At 36.5% G+C, this 17365-nt stretch overlaps 1 protein-coding gene across 5 annotated transcripts in view; it reads left to right on the top strand.

Moving 5' to 3' along the window:
• Window positions 1-17365, top strand: part of TBC1D7 (TBC1 domain family member 7) — a 29589-nt gene that overhangs the window by 797 nt on the left and 11427 nt on the right. For all 5 annotated transcript variants that reach the window (XR_007508954.1, XR_007508953.1, XR_007508952.1 and 2 more), the window contains exons 2-7: window positions 1098-1272; window positions 1734-1854; window positions 2581-2661; window positions 6388-6575; window positions 8900-9037; window positions 10719-10864. Coding sequence is in view for 2 of the 5 variants with exons in the window: in XM_049824029.1 (XP_049679986.1) it covers window positions 1743-1854; window positions 2581-2661; window positions 6388-6575; window positions 8900-9037; window positions 10719-10864 (665 nt within the window). In the remaining 3 variants the exon portion in view is untranslated. The remainder of the gene's footprint in view (window positions 1-1097; window positions 1273-1733; window positions 1855-2580; window positions 2662-6387; window positions 6576-8899; window positions 9038-10718; window positions 10865-17365) is intronic.

Raw genomic sequence — 17365 nt, 5'->3', positions numbered from 1 at the left:
GGGATGAGCTGATTGTACAGAACACTTCCAATGAGCTGGCTAGGGATTTATTTTCCCCCTTCCTTTTTCCAGTTTATTGATGATATATGTAGACATTGGAACGTTGATTATTTGCCGAATAGGAAAATATATATCCAAAATCGGGAGGGAGGGAGGGAGGAAACAGTGTTCCTTTTTTCCACTGAGTAAATAAAACATACTGCTGGTATAGTGATAGTTTAAAATTATTGAAATAGTATTCCTTTCTTACAGGTCATGGTGTTATTTTTAAAATAATATTTATTGTTTCTGTTCTGTCACTCTACTGTCAGCTTTCCACAAGTGGTATGGGCTAAATGTTTTCTAAATAGCACATATTAAATTCAGAATTTAAAAAATTCAAATATTTTAAATGTAGCTGAGTGTCTATAGCATCATAAGTCTTCTTTTAGACATGGCTGCAAAATAAGTAGTAAATACTGATCACTGGACCCTTAAATGCACAATACATGAACATCACAGTCATTTTTGTAAGGATAGTGCACAACTGGAATGTCTTGCAAGTAATATAAATATTTTTTCTCTAGTTTTGAGATAGTATTTGACCTATCTCAGAAAGCATTCCTTCAGTCCTTTGCTGGTTTATATTTTCTCTCTGGCCTTGGCCCTAATCCTACAAAGCACTAAAAATGGACTTAATTTGAAACACAAATAGGCCTAGTGGATACACAAATGTAAATATGTGCATTCTTTGCAAAATTATGGCCTTTGTTTATATCCGCAAATGCTTTGCTCCTGTTACGTACTTTGGTTCAGCAAGGAAAAGAAGAATTTAACTAGAAAAGCTTTTCAGTGTATCATTCACCCATTGCTCCTCACTCAAATTATTTTTCTCCAAATTTTGCTGTTGTCACTGGGCATAAAAGTTAAGATTGTTTTTAGTCCTTTGAGTTACAAACCAGAACTTTTTCATATTTGCAAGCATGCAGAGGAGAGAGAATTTATATTTAGAAAGCTGAACTGAATTCAAATGTCAGTTACTGCTGTTGTGAAACAGAGTACTCACTGCAATTTGCCATTGTTTCCAGTATAGGGATGAGACATTTATTTCTTTTTAGTACTGAAATAACAAGTTCAAGACTGTGGCTGTTACGGCACCTGATAACAACATGAACATTTAATTCAAATCTGCAATTTAAGAACAAACCTACATACCTAGCCTTGTTCTTTCCTGTCACCCCTGTGCTACTGAGGCCAACATTGGCTTGTCCTTGCTTCTGGTTACCTTGTCTGGTGAGTATGAAACCTGATGATTTTACTTATCTGGGTAACAGTTGTACTTGATTAGGGTTTCTGTAGCCAAACTTTTGTCAGACTCTTAACTGTATTTTTTGTGTTGGTTTTGAAGTGCACAGTATCACAGAAAAGACTAAGTGTCTCTCCAGCTTTTTTTTTTTTTAAACTTTTTGAAAAGTAGTGTAATTTACTACAAGAATAAAAAATTTTTAAAAATCGCTGTGTTTCATTTGGAAATTGGATATCTTTAGACCTTGTTTAGATTCAGTTATTTTTTTGACTGTCTATGTTAGCATATGATGAAAAAAATCTTCTGAGAGTTTCATACTCTGTAGTGTTTATTGATGCTATAGAGACATAAGTAATCAGCTTTTATCAGTGTGCAAAAGTACTCGACATTAACACAATAGGAATGTATTCTTTTAAGTCTTAAGGGGAATTACTGTTTTCTTCAAAAGGAATCAGTCATGGCTGACGACTCTCAGAGAAACTTTCGATCAGTGTATTATGAGAAAGTGGGGTTTCGTGGAGTTGAAGAAAAGAAGTCACTGGAAATTCTGTTAAAAGATGACCGGTTGGGTAAGTTGATTTCACTGTTTCTTCTATTTGGTGATTTGGGGCTGGGGAGGGAATAATAGAAAATGTTTAGCTGCTGTGCTTAGTACTCATTTAAGTTTTGCATCTTTTACCACCAATATCTCAGTTATTACTGGCAGTCCTTTGAGTTTCAAATCAGTTTCAATCAGATCTAAAAGTCTGATTTTTAAAACTAGATTAAGATTTGTCTGCTTGCTTGTGTCTTTTTTTCTTCTCTCATTCTGTATGCCCAAGAAACAAAAAGTTTTTCAATGAAAGCAATTTTAACCTGAAGATATATTGTTTCATGCTCTTAATTCCATCTAACCTCAAAAGAATGAAGATTTCGTTATTGCTGCTGGTCCCTGAGGAGTGCCACATCTCTAACAGAACAGAAAGATAAATGTCCCTTTAACAAAGCCTTTAATTGTTTTGACATAACAACACAATCTACAAAATATCTATAAAAATAGTACAGTTTCTTCTTGGTGAACCTAGGGTAGTTTTATTGTAAATCAAGCCAATGTATATAGTTTTCAGAATTTTGCAGTTTATAGGGCACATTCTGTTCTCAGTTGAAGTGGTGAAAGCGTTTGTTGATAATATATGATGAAAGTGGGGATTTTGATGTGCAGCTAAGGATTTGTCATGCTTAGGTAGATCAGAGACTCAAACCTATTTATAATTAATTTGCTTTAATTTTTTTTTTTCCTCTTTATTTCTCTACAGATATTGAGAAGCTTTGCACATTTAGTCAAAGGTTTCCTCTCCCATCCATGTATCGTATACTGGTGTGGAAAGTGCTTTTAGGTATGAAATATAACATCTGTGATCTTCCGTAGAAATGAGTGTGTAGGAAGGTATATTTTTTATGGTTTTTTTTTGTTTGTTTGTTTTTTGTTTTTTTTGTTTTTGCTTTACAGAGTTAATGACATGGATTATTCTGTACTACCTTGCCTACTGATACATATTTAGTCTGTTTTTGTATGCACCTAGGATGTACAAGGGCAATCATAAAACAGTATTTCATGCATATTTTTTGAGAACTTTTGCTGAACTGTACCTAGAAGAGTGTGTTTCTATATTTAACTGTGTAACACTATTCAAGTAAACTTATAAAATGGAATTGAAGGGTGTATTATAATAAGTCACCGATATTTGATAAGATACTCAGTTCTGTTCCTAAAATAAAAGACAATTAAGTTGAAGTAAAGCTGTGATTAACCTTAAAAAATCTTGGCAAGGTATGGAATGGATGCTTATTCTAAAGAGAAGCTTTGTGTTTTATAAAATCTTGGTTTCTTCTGGTTTTGCTTCTGCCTTTAAATTGTATTTGCCATTGAAGAAGCGTTGAGGCTAGAGACAAACTATGGTATCCCCAGAAACCATAAAAAACCCCATAAATAGATTCTGTTTTCCTTGAAGTGAGTTAGGTGACTAATTAAAAAATACTAATGATTTTGCAGTAACTGGTCAAGTGTGTTGGGTTTACTAGATGCGAGGTCATGTCACTTGGAGACAGGAGGGGTTGTGGGAGGTCCAGGAGTTCTGACCCTTACAAGGTATCTGGAGAGTTTCCATTAGAGTTGCTGTGTGTAGAGAAACACTGCCAGATTGAGTGTGAAGGTACATTGTCTGACTGAATCTCTGGAAGAGAAGTGTGATTTACCATACTTTTGGTGGTGGAGCATTGTGCCAGTTTTGAAAAGCTTGACTGTGGCTCACATGCTCAGTCTTGTATTACCAGGGCTGTGGTGGCAGGAAGGGTGCTGATAGCTGAAATGTTGTTTCATCAGGGAGAGACCAGCAGCATCAGTCTGCAGATTGGCTTGGAAGCTGCTGTCTTTTGCTGTCTGTTAGCTATCCTACTTCTTTGTCCTTTCACTCTCCAGAATGTGTGATACAAATCCCATATATATCTCTTACATGAACATTTTGGCATGTGATTCAGAGTCAGGAAGACTGGTGACTCCACCCTCAGAATGATTATTTTACAGAACAGTTTTTCTGTGTTTTAGGATGTTTGCTTATCTTAGGCAGTGCCATGATGTTTAACAATGTTCAAGTAAATGTCTTCTGTTTCTCTTCTTGGTCTCCATATTCCACTACAGTGTCTGGAATTTGAAATAATGTATTAGAAAGTTTTATGTGAGTTCTAAACAATTTTTTTTCTTCTTCTTTTTTTACCCTCCAACTTAAAAATTGTGGCCTCATATTCCTGATTATTTGGATTTGTAAGCCTTTTTTTGGGAGGGGTAGTAAATGAACAATGCGCAGAAGGTGCAAGATCTAATTGTAAAACTTGAAGTTCTTGGCATTGATCATTGAACTAACAGAGTAATCCTACTTGATAAAAGCCTTTGCCATTAAAGAATACTGATTTTAGGATGAAAAAGATTCTTGTAACCTGGGCCCTAGTGAAGCAGTCAGCATAAAATATTTAAAATATTAGTAGTAGGAAATACAGTGTAGGAGGTTTGGACAAGTGACTTAGTACAATATCCTTCAGCCCAAATTATAATAGCAAAATACAGTCTCTTGGCAAAATTGTAGCTCACTGCAGAGCCAGTGGTCTATCTTTGACTGTTTTAGATAGGATGATTTGTGAATCATATGATAACACAAAACACCTTCTGAGTTAACGGTACGGAAAATTTTATTGGTTCTTTAACGGATTTTGTATTTTAAAAACAGAGTGATATATTTCAAGTACGCATACTGTCATTCTGTATACTCCTTGGGTGAACAGAGGTGCAAAGACTTTTCCTATGCTGCATCTCAGTGTTAACACTCATTAGAAAAGCTGGTATTCAGAAGGGCAATGCAAAATATCTCTCCCTAAATGATTGGAACAACAGCACAGTCCATTTCTGGTGGGAGGTGTTACATCTCTAGATAATGTTAATAATTTAACAACAGGGAGTCTGTCCTGTCAGCAAAATTATCTCAGACACATACCAAGACTCCATGCTGTCCCATGTTACATGGTATATCAGCGATGTCTGTTAACTTCCTGTTCAGGTGTGACTCGTGATGGTGTCTAGACATCCCTGTGGTGCTTAAGCTTCTTTTCTGTCTGCCGAAGGTAGTCTTCTGTATTTGAGGAAAGCAGTTGGCAGTATGTAAATATAAAGTCACGATGTTGACTCTGGTTTTGCATAATGTGAAAAATGTCTTGCTCTGTCCCAGCTTTTGAAATGCAGACAGGTTTGCAGTTGGAAAATAAAAGATAATTTTCTGATGTGCTTGTTACTAAAACTCAGCCATTCATGGTTTAACACGTGGCAGGAATATTTTTTTCTTTAAAGATATAGAGAGATAAAAACAGCAGGTAGCCTGTTTCAGAACTGATTTTTGAAGAATACTTTGTTCTTGTGGGTTTCTACAATGGGAAAAATTCTGCTCCACTAGTGATATGGAAGTAGCATTTTTTTGCTTTGGTGTATGTAAGATCTTATTACTGTTGAAGCCTGTGACAGTTTTGTTGTGAACATCAGTCCATGGCAAGATTGAGTCGAGTGAGGCGAAGGATCGAGTGAAATGTTGAGCATCTCTTCTGGAGATCGTAAATAGTTTAATTTTCTCTGCCTCTCTACTTAATACTTTTTTTTTCCTTTCTTATTTTTCCTCCTAGGAAACTAGAAAAAGTATTTGTGTTGTGCTAAGAAAGTAAAAAACGTTACCTCACGAAGTGTTTGGGTGCTGTTCTTAGGTTTTAATCTGTAACTGATTAAACCTATATGTGGTTGATTTTGCTTCTTCATGTTGTTTTAGAGAGGATTAATCTATGATGTAGGGATTAAAGAATTTTCCAGCAGAGATCTAACAGTAAATTAAATAATACTGGAATGTACAGTATTTTTGCATTTGCATTAGTTAATTGCATGTATATATATACTCTGGTCATCTCAGACAAAGTGTAGAATTTGAGAACATGAATGTATGTATGTAAAAATCATTCTGCCTCTACCTTGTTTTCAAAATAAATGGAAGCTGGGCACAAATATGCAACTAGTACTGTATTAAAAACTACAGGTATGTATAAACAAGTAAGATTCACAATTTAAAAATAAAGGTGGTTGGAGAGGGAGAACGAAGACATTATTTTTCATCTATTTCAACAATGACATTTCTTGTTGGCACACAGATGTGGTATACAAAAGAGTTAGTGCTCATTTCCAAAAACCTTGTAGAAGAGCTCAAAACAATAGTCTTAAGGGTAGATTTTGCCTATGCTCAGTTAACGTGAAATTTGGTTTTATAAATATAATGCTAAAGTGCTTTGTTGGTCCATTGACTTCCAATTTTGTAGAGTTTTCTCCCTGTATTCTTTGACCAAATTTATAAACAAACTGCAGTGCCAGGTCCTACATTTCTGTATGGAGTTGTGGTAGAAATTTGGAGTTGTAGTAGAAATTTAATTTAGATTTCTTGGAAAGGGAGTTTGAGTGCTCTGTTTTTTGTCTTTACAGTTGCTTATCTCTTTCCTTCTCCCTTTTAAATTTTTTTTTTTTTTTTTTTTTTTTTTTTTTTTAGGAATTATTCCTCCTCACCATGAATCTCATGCTTTGGTGATGAAGTACCGGAAGGAGCAGTACTGGGATATACACCATGCTCTTCGTGTAATTCGTTTTATTAATGATTCTACCCCACAGGTAGATGTTTTCCTACGCATACATCAACTGGAATCAGGAAAATTGCCCCGAAACTTGGCTTTTCCATTGGTCAGTTGTCGTTTTAACAGTCTTTTAAATACAGTATTTTATTTAACTTCAAACTATAAGCCTGTGAGAAACTGAGCTGCAAGTAGTCCCACAAACTCACTTAGATAGACAAAGTAAGGTGAATGGAGAACAGAGACGTACTAGTATAAAATGAGGCATTTTAGTTAAAGTGCTTTTCTCTTTTTTCTTCCCCTAAGATTTTATGCCTTAAAATCTCTTTTGTGTATTTTGCCTGCTAGGCTTCAAGCCTTTTGTACTCTAGTGCACTTCAGTTTCTTTACAGTACTGAAATGAAAATGACATAAGATTATCGGAGCTTATATTCTTAGATGTCCTGGAACAAAGATAATTCAGAGCCAGTACAAGCAGCGACATATTTTAAGTTACATCATATATTTAAACTAGTTGGTTTTAAATCTAGATTTTAATGTACTGACCTCTTTTTCCTGTTAGTCTGAACTGATCCAGGCTTCTGTCAGGTAATGTATGTACTCTGTAGTTTACGGTGTATTCCCATATGGCTAAATGGGTCTGTTTTAATGATGAGTCTATAGTGTGATGATAAAAACAGTGTGTGGATCTTATGTATAAGCCTCAATGAAAGAGGAGGTGATGAAAGGAGCCATGGGACTTTCTGAAGTGCTTTTTATCCTGTAGTTCATGTTAATTTATCCATGTTCACTCCAGTCCAGCGTACTTTGTTATTTTTCACCCGTAATAAAATTTGACGAAAGAACTTAAAAGAAGTTAAAAATTAAAAAAACCCAACACATTGAAGTTAACATGGAAAATTCAGTAATATTTTGGACTGGAGGATTATATACAGCATTCTCCTGTTGGAGGAGGGAGGGTGTTTTTGTGCCCTTACCATTGCCTAGGAACATGGCCATCCTACCCTGCAAGTTTCCTATAGAGAAGTTTCCTTGATTTGGGCCTGTGACCCAGTGGGCTGAAAATTCATTCCTTCTAGAGCAGTATATTTTTTTTTCTGAGCAAGTGTTTTGTTAGTCCATCCCAGAGCACTAGCTGCTTTCAGTACTGTGATGCGGTTTCATAGAGCTGGTGTTTAGCAGATCCACAGTTAATAGTCCTATAACTTCTGTTTGTTTTGCTGCAGAAAGCACTTGTTCTCTTTATGCCAGCCTGTTTTCAGTGCAGTAAATGTCCCCTTAAATGTATAAGAGGTTACGGCTTGATAGTAATGCGGGTGTTTTATTGTGGAGGCAGAGGGAGTATAAAGATGGTGTTGGATTGGTCTAAATATTTTGAAATGTTTGAGTCACAAGTCACAGAAGTCTGCTAAATACGTTTTGTGCATCTGAAAGCAGAGAGTTTAAGTAGGGATATGTGTGTATTGTAGCAGTCTGTGTAGTAGAGGCATATCCCAGTAGTATTTAGACTATCCACATGTTTTTCATGAGTTGTAATCTGTTCAAAAGCCTGTGATACTATAGTTTACTGCTACTGATGGTTACATCAAATCAGACTGTGTATACATATCTGGCTTGTTACCCTGTCTCCTGATGTAGTCAGTACTGCCTGTGTAAGGAAGACTGTAAGAAATAGGGCAAATATAGAGCCTTTCCTTGTGCATCTTCCCAGTTTAGACACCTTCTGATCTAGCTGTTAGCATGAGGTCTAGCTGGTTTAGAGTTAGTTCCTGTCCATCTACCCTATGTACAGTCATACTACTGTGGTTTAGGCATGCTGGTACTTCTCTTAGGAAAGTATGTCCTCAGGAGAAAAGGTGATGGTGTACCCATGACATGCTTCTGGTCGTGTATTGTGGGGAATAAGATGCTCGTCACCTGGAAAAGATATTTATTTGTCTCTAGGAAGATGTTTATCTCAAACCAGATGATTTTGTGTATGTTGAAGGTAGGAATACAGCTCATGGCTGCATTGTTTTTTCAGTAACTGCAACAGCTGTGGCAATGGTGTTTGAGGGGCCTGTTCAGCCCTTAGCAAGGAATAGGATGAAAAATTCTGCTGCTGTGCAAAAATATGGGGCATAGAAGCAGTATTATTGCTGCCTTGTTAGGATGTAATATTATCTCATTTGAGAACTTTGAATCAGGATTGTTCCAAACTCCTGTTGTATGTTTTGGTTTTAAAAGCAAGACAAGTCTTGTTCTGCTTTAATAGGTATTTGTCACCATAATGCAGCTGCTGCCCAATGTTTTGTTTATGAATGTCAGAACAGCTCTTTGAGTATTTTGATTCCGGTTTGTTTTCCCAAGTAGCAGGGAAAATGAATATAAGAATAATTTAAATCAGATAGTTCAATACTTCGTGTAGTTCACTTTTTTGGCTTTGTTTTCCAGGAACCTGAAGATGAAGTGTTTCTTGCTATTGCTAAAGCAATGGAGGAAATGGTGGAGGATCCTATAGAATGCTATTGGCTTGTCAGTTGCTTTGTGAATCAGCTGAGCAGCAAGCACAAAGATTCATTACAACAACTGGTAAGGAAAAAACACTTTTTTTTTTTTTTTTTTTTTTTTTGGTGTGTGAGGAGAGCCAGCCATGGAAAGCATTAATATCTGGAGACAACTGGAGTGCCAGAGGTGACACCCTTGGATTCTGTTCCACCAACTGTTTTGAGAAAATGGGAGGAGTGCTTTTTCTGTTGCGATTGTGCTGTCCTGTAGAACGCTCTGTCTAACATAACATTAGAAATTGTTTTTGTTTACTACATGGTAGTTTTCAATTACATCTTATTTTCTTTTTAGGTTAGCTAAAGCTTACATTGTATCTAGTTGAATTACATTTCTCAGAAATTGGTCACTTAAGAATTTTCTTCATTTAAACAGTTAAAACTTTCACAAAGTTAAGAACATCTTGATGTACGTCTGCTACTTTGTAGGCTGCATCTTTGGCATCCATATGCCAAATTGGATGATACACAAAGCACAGTTGTTTTGCTTTGTGAATGGAGCAGGGTACTATGTCTTCAGAGAAACAGTATGTTGCAAATTAAGTTATAATAAAAAGTGGAATAGAGTTCTTCTGGTACTGATCATTTAAGTGCTCTTATAGCGTATTAATTTTTAATATCTTACTGGTTTATAAAATTAAAATCTGATTGTAAAGAAAATGCATACTTATAAAAATTACAAAAGCTTTTGTAATTCTTCAAATAGTCTTAACAGGTAAGAAACTTCTAGTTAGCAATATCCACTGAGATGAAGGTATTGGAGTACCTGTGCACTAGCAGTCACTGAATGAAAATTCATTGCAGAAAATTATGCATGTTCTTTGTTTGTTATTCTTTTGGAACTAAGAAATACTTTTTAAACCTACCTTCTGTTGCTGGACAGGATACGTTCAACTATACCAATTTCTGTAATTCCTTTCAAAGGACAGAGGAGCATTTATAAAGAAAATACGTGCTCTCACTTCATAGAGAGTGCCAAGTGTCTCCCTCCCTAAGTTTTTGTTTTAATACGAACATTGTGCCGAGACTCTGGATGTTAGAATATAGACAAAGGAAGTGTTTTCTCCCTTTGACAGCTGAAGTCATTAGCTGTTTACCTCGTTATGACAAAAAGCATAAAAGTACTCCTGAATTTACAAAAATTTGTATTGTGTTACATTAGAATTTAAACAAAATGAGAATTATCCACGTGTTTATGCTTCTAAATACTTTAGATTTTTAAACAAGAAATCAATATCCAGCTTTTAATATGTTGCACAGGGATTTACTCGCAGGATTGATTCTCTGGGTTTTGCTGCATTGTGTGTGGACTTTTTTTGTTGATGTGTGCTAAGGCGATTAGGTTTGAAGTGAATGAAACTCAATTTTACTTGTGAAGGTAGCAGTAATTAGTGCACATTTAATCTCTGCATTGCCTTAAGCTCTCAAACACCTCCTTGCATTAGGGAATACTGCATATTTTGGAAGTTCTGCTAATGGTCAGCAATTCAAGGAACATGAGGTTGTTTTAGTTAAATACTTAATTAGCTAATTGCAGTTGTATTTTGGAACATGATGTTTTTAGTTAAAACAATGCAAGTTCATTATTTTAACGTGTTATTTTATGCCAATTGAATTTTTAAGACATTTCTTGTCTTACAGTGCACGTTAACTATGGATGGAGGGTACTCTGATGTGAGTTATCTAAAATTTTGCAATTCCTTTCTCAGCCTAAAATTCTGGAGCAGTATTTGAACATTGAAGATAACAGGCTCTTGATGCATCTGAAAGCATGTGCTGCAATGAGCAAACTCCCTTATGATCTTTGGTTTAAAAAGTGTTTTGCAGGTTGTTTACCTGAGTCCAGTTTACAGAGGCAAGTTCTGTTTTTTTGCTTTCTATTTGTAATTACATAGTAATTTTAGCTTTTTGTCGTCACTAGCAGGCAAAGAGCTTTCCTTACTTTTTCTGTAAGATTATGGAGTTAACTTTATTGACTTGGAAATGATATAATCGGATTTGATTCCACTTGTTACAAGATAATCTCTGTGTGATCATTTCTCGCATTGAATGGAGTTAAGTATAGTGGTTGATTCTGTTAGATACTTCCTGCCTCCTAGGATTTAAAACTTCAAATCCCTACTAAGTGATAGGTAGCTGAATGGTAGTTAGTTTTCAGGCTTTTTAACCAAAATCCTTGCTTAGGGAGTGATTGTAATACTATATTATCATTAGACAAAAAAGATTTTGGAAATGTGTACTGGTTTTGGCTGGGATAGTTTTAAATTTCTTCATAGTAGCTTGTATGGGGCTATGTTTTGGATTTGTGCTGGAAACAGTGTTGATAACACAGGGATGTTATAGTTACTGTGGGGCAGTGCTTACACAGAGGCAAGCCTTTTCTGCTCCTCACCCTGCCCTGCCAGCAAGTAGGTTGGAGGTGCACAAAAAGTTGGGAGGGAGCATAGCTGAGACAGCTGACCAAAGGGATATTTTGTACTGTATAATGTCATGCTCAGGAATAAAACTGGGGTGGAGGCTGGTGGGGGAATGGCTGCTTGGGGACTTGCTGGGTACCAGTTGGTGGGTGGTGAGCAATTGTTTTCATTTGCATCACTTTTTTTTCTCGGGTTTTATTTTCCCCTCTCTCTGTTATTTTTTTCCCTCTTTTCCTTACAATTTTAAAAAATTACTTTTTTTTTTAATTATGAAACTGGTTTTTATCTTAACCCACGAATTTCTCACTTTTACCCTTCCAATTCTTCCCCCATCCCACTGCTGGGGGGACAGTGACTAAGTAGCTGTGTGGTGCTTAGTTGCTGGCTGGGGTTAAACCATGACAGAATGTTTATTTTAAAAAGTACTAGGGTAAGTTGACTATTACAAAGTTAATGAAATAGTGCATTATATCAGGATTCTACAGTTAGAAATAGGTTGTCCAGCTTTTAAAAGGGGAAAATTCTTGGGCATGGCACTTCACTGAAGAGATTTTGAAATGAAGCTTGCATGATTTCTGTAGTTCTGCTGCCTGAGAACTATTGGAAAGCAGAAAATTCAAGCTAGATGTAGAGCAGCATATCCTTTCTGCAGTAACAAGAGTTGCTAATAGCTGAGCAGGAGATGGCACAAGGAAAACAGTGGTTTCATTTTCAGCTGCCTGAAGACTTTGAGAAGTAACAAGGTTCAAGGGAAGTTTCACTCCAGCACCTCTAGGATTTCAGTGGCTAGTACAGGAACCTAGCGTGGAAACAGAGATCTTTGTAAAATGCTCTGTAGAAAATGCTTTACAATGGTAAAGTTGGTTGTAATCTGAATAGTGAATGCAATCTTGCTTGTTTATCTGCTTGTTTATCTAGATTTCATGAAGGAAAGTGGGAAACAGCTATTTTAAAAAATGTTTTATTTGCCCTTATGAAAATAAGGGGGTTTTAGGGAATAAGTTATAAGATTAGAAGTCATGCTCTCTAGCCTTGTCATACTGTGGTCTTTGAGGTTCTGTATGTTTTACTGTTGACAAGGAATATGTCTGAGAGAAGAAAATTTTTTGAACCAAACCTGATGGATTTGGTAGTAGACCTTTAGGTGTTACACTGTGTGCAGCACAGTCATTGTTACATGGCAAGTTCTTCTCATCAAGCACCACCATCATAAGGCTCCAGAATAGTGCTCTCTGGGTAGTGGTTCTGTGTGATGTGGTGGTTAAAGGCTTTTACTACTTTTATGGCTACACAAATTATGTAAGCATGTATAAAATGTTTATTACATCTTTAAAAGCAGTCGAACATGTATGGTTTGCCTGCATCTCTATTTCACATTTGATTTTTAGGTTACTTTCAGCAGATAATGATTGACCTTGTTTCGTTGTGCTTTCTCTGTATGAAACTGAATGCCTTAAAACTTAAACTATTGTCAGTAGAAGTGACTGCTCTACCTGGGACTTGGCAGTTTCTTCAGGCCTTTTTTTCTGTAGGCTTCTATGATCTGAAATAGCCTTTGCAAACTACTGCATTAGGAACCCCTTTGCATGTCTTCTAGGAGGTACTTTTATTTAGAGTTTATGTGATTTAATTTTGCTACTAGGTAGCAAAGAGAGCTACCTAGGAGCTGAGAACTAGAGCTGAAAGAGTAATTTGCATCAGAGCAGTTTTGCTATTGGAAGATTCAGAGGTTTTTTAAATTTCTGTTGAAACTTGTATGGAGCTGTGTCATCTGGATAGTGTAAAAGAAATCTAGATGAATTTTGATTTCATATTTCATCTTGTCAGAATCTTTCAAATTTCTACCATTTTGAATCAGTTCATTTATATGAAATATTTTGTCTAGTTAGTATATTGTTTAGCATTCTTGTATACTGTTTTACCTTTCTGAAATAGAATATTCTGATGACCTGAAATTTTTTAAATACTCCTCCCCCTTCCCCCAGGGTCAAAATATTGGCTTTTTGTATCACTATGGAGTAAAAACAAATTTCAGTGTTGGTACTTCTGATGGCACAGCAATCCCTTATCCCAACAGTTCTTGTGGGGACATGATAAAAGTGCACTTTTTCTTGCCAGTTTAAGTTTCTGAATTATTCAGTTGTAATCATAATGGCCTCATTTACTAAGGAAATAACATACTTCATGGGTAGCATGTGACAGATGAACTTAATTAATGCTTGGAGATTCAGTTTGGATTAGAATCTAGAAGCCTGAATGCTTATCTGAAATGTATCCAAATGGCAGTGTTGGAACTGCTGAGAACTGAAAACAGGTCTCCAGTTCTCCTGTGAGTCTTACTTTCTTTTTGTTAAGTGAGAGATGATCTGAGCTCAGTTTTTTATGATTTAATTTAACTTATGATTTAGCACTGTATTTGTTAGAGAGGTTGCTTGCTTTCTATAAATTGTAGTCTTCTCTGCCAGGCAGCTAAATCTAAATTTCATGGTTTTCTTTTTTTCTCTAATGTGTACGAGATTTTTATATGCTATGCAGAAATTGTATCCAATAATGGTGAGATGAAGTTGCATAATACCAGCTTTACTCCTGACAGGCATTGTCATTCAGTATAAATACTGTTTTATAGCACACTTCTTGTTATACCATAGGTAAAATTTATGCATCAGTTTAGTTTAAATGGGTTTGGAAAATTTATATAGACAGGTTTCATGTAGAAACTTTTCTTCTGAGCCCATGCAGTGTCTTTGCTTGCCCTAATACACTTGACATATTATGTGACAAGCTTCTTAACAAAATTCTTAAAGGTGCCACCTTGGTAAAAGAGAGGACCAGACTGGCCGTTGCGAAGGCACTGTATCCTCAGGGTTCTGTATCCCACCTGGAATATAGACAGTGTGCCTCCTAGAACATGAACCAGCCTGTAGCACAGGTTTGAGAGGGACAGAAAGGCTTACTCATCTCTGAAACAGGGAGATAACTGGATCACACCTTTGTTTTTATACTCACATTGCCCAATTTGCTTGATTTCTGCAACAGCATATCTGGTCATCTGTTGAGTAAGCCCCATGTGTGGAGAGCTTTCAAATGGTGCTGTGCAGCCCCTTAACCGGAGAGCCCTGCTGTTAAAGCTTTGTGTTTCATTTGTGGCTTCAGCTCTACAGGCAAAATGGCACTGTGGCTGCCAGTTTATTTGAGCACGGTCACCCCAGATGATCCAACTAAGCAGAAGTAGTGCAGCTTAGCAGATATAACTGTGAATAAGCCAGGCATTTTTAATGGCCTCAAGTTGCCAATCACGTATCATGCCCCTGACTAACAGGGTTTGTATTCTGCACTGAAGACTTGGCATTAGTAGGACTGTAATAGCCAATGGGATGGTGTTAGATTATTAGCCTCTGGTAGCTTGTTTGTAGCAAAGTATTTGGTAGTTCTCCTGAAATCTTGTGGCTGCCTTTCAAACTGGCACTACCTCATGTATTAAAATATGGCTTCTATAGTTTTACATCTGTGATTTCCATGTCCTGCATAAATTACATCTAGATATAAAAATATAAGTGATTTGTTAGTAGAAACAACAGAAATATGAAAATTGCCTTAAATTTACTATGAAGTGGGAGGTCATAAGAATGTGCATGTGGGCTACTACTATAGAGAAACTTAAGTTGGTTTGCCTTTGTCTAAGTAATTGAGCTACTTCCCAGCTCTGGAAACAGATGGGCACAAGATCATGACATGACATCAGGACGAGATTTGTGTGAGCCTCATTGTGTCCCTCCATGCCCAGTTACCCTTGGAAAGACACCAGAAGCGCAGGCAGAGGAGGAAGCATTGGCTCTCTTCAAACGTCTCTGGCCTGGATGACTGGAGGACCAGAACTAGGGAATAAGGTTGAGTGTGCTTACCCTGTAGCCTAGGGGAAAAAGCTGCAAGATTAATGATAATATTTCAGAAAAAGAGAGAGCAGCAATGCTGTGATGCTTTTTGTATACTACTGCACTGTAGTGGTTGAGGAACCAGAGAACTGCCTTGAGAATGCCATGCCCTCGCCCACATGCACGCACAGTGTAAGTCATACCTTGTCTACAGAAAAAGCTCAGTGAAAAGTAAATGGCTTCATTTGCATAGTCCTTGGCATGCTCTTTACCTTCATAGCTTCATGTTTCTTTTTATTTTTCCTTGTGGTTGTTACAACTATTTCACTGTTCAAGAAATACCTATAAGAGTGCTCCTGCAGTTACTTGCATACTGTTACATTTCACAGAGGATGATAGTCACAAAAACCATATTGAATTCAGTGTATACTTTCTTTTTTAACATTCCTGGTAGGGCTATAGGCACAGTTGCATGACATTTCTGTTAGAATTTTCCCATCTCTAGGAGTATCAAAAAATGGATAAAAAGTTGCAATCTCTGACAGTATACTTGATGTTCAGTGTTTGCTGTTACTTAAAAAGTGAAAGTAAAATACTTACATTATCATCAATAGAGATACAGTGTATAAAGGCTGATATATTAGAATAGAATCAGCAACATATATGTTTCCTTGAAACTGCTGTGGGTTTTTTTTCCATTCTAAGTAAACAATTTTTTGACACAGTTTACGTTGCTATTTCTGGCTCTACTGGTATAGACAAGGTGCTGACTGCTGGTCTGTTTATCACAGTGTCACACAATCATTCCCCTGTGGCTGGCGGAGTTGCATTGAGAGTAACCATAGCTGGAAATGTTAAGGGGAAAAATACTGCAGCAGACACAGCTGGTTAGTGCTGACATCTCAGCCACTTTGCTATGCACCCTCTTCCAAAATTTGCTAGACACTGGTGATTCAGATACTGCATCTGTTTTTCTATTGTTAAAACATTTGCTCTGAAATCAGACTAAATAATGCAGGAAAACATTAGAGTGTTTTCTAAGCATGAAATGTAACCTACTGGAATGTAATTATGGAGACTGAAGTCAGGAGACTTGGAAGCAAAATAATTAAAGAAGGCTGGGTATTTTATAGTAGGATGAGTAAGTTTGTATTCAAATTAACATGAGTTTTAATATGAACTTTAAAAATTCTTTCCTGTTTTTGAGGTCTGCTACACTCTGTATTGACATTCATAATAACAGTTTTGATGCCCATGGGGAGCTGTTCTTGGATTCAAAACAGATACATTTGCTAAGGAAAATGTATTAGAAGTAAAGATGGATGACCTGTGCAGTGTGGAACAGAAATGTAACCTCAGTTTTCTCATAGCCTTGCTTAAAGATTCTAGACTTAACCTCAACATCAGTGTAATATTTACAATGATCACTTGTCCTGGGATACTTGAACCAGAAAGGAAGCAGTAAGATTTTAATCTTGGATTATTTATTGTTCCTGCCCATATGGGAATTATATTCATTTTTAAATCATAGTAAGACAGGGAATTAAAACTAAATTGCAAAGGGGAAAGAAATTGGCAGTGCCTTTTTTCCTATCTGTCCATGTGGGGTTTTTTGTTTGTTTCCTTCTTTTTTTAAGAATAGTCCTGAGGATTTTACATATTCTTTTCCTCATTTCTTCATTACAAGTTAAATTCTAGTCTAAATTTTTTGATGAATGGAGAGGTTGTGAAAATAGTGTGGAAAGAGTTATGTGAATAGAAGGTTAAGAAACTGACAAAGAATTGACTTAAGTCCCAGTGTGAAAAATAAGCACTGTGTAACAGCAACAAGCATTCCACATTAGGAGTTATAAAACCATTTCATAAAAAAAAATCACAGAAAGGTTGATGTTGGCTGGGACCTCTGGAGGTCGTCTGGTCCAACCATTCCCTCTGCTCAAGCAGAGACCCCTAGAGCAAGCTGCCCAGGACCATGTCCATGTGAGTTTTGAACATCTCCAAGGATGGAGACTCCACTACCTCTCTGGGCAACCTGTGCCAGTGCTCAGTTACCCTCACCATAAAAAA

The sequence above is a fragment of the Accipiter gentilis genome, chromosome 20 (genome assembly GCF_929443795.1).
Source record: "Accipiter gentilis chromosome 20, bAccGen1.1, whole genome shotgun sequence".
Classification (NCBI taxonomy): Eukaryota; Metazoa; Chordata; class Aves; order Accipitriformes; family Accipitridae; genus Astur; species Astur gentilis.
The sequence above is the reverse complement of the archived record's forward strand: the minus strand, read 5'-3'. Positions and strand labels throughout refer to the sequence as shown.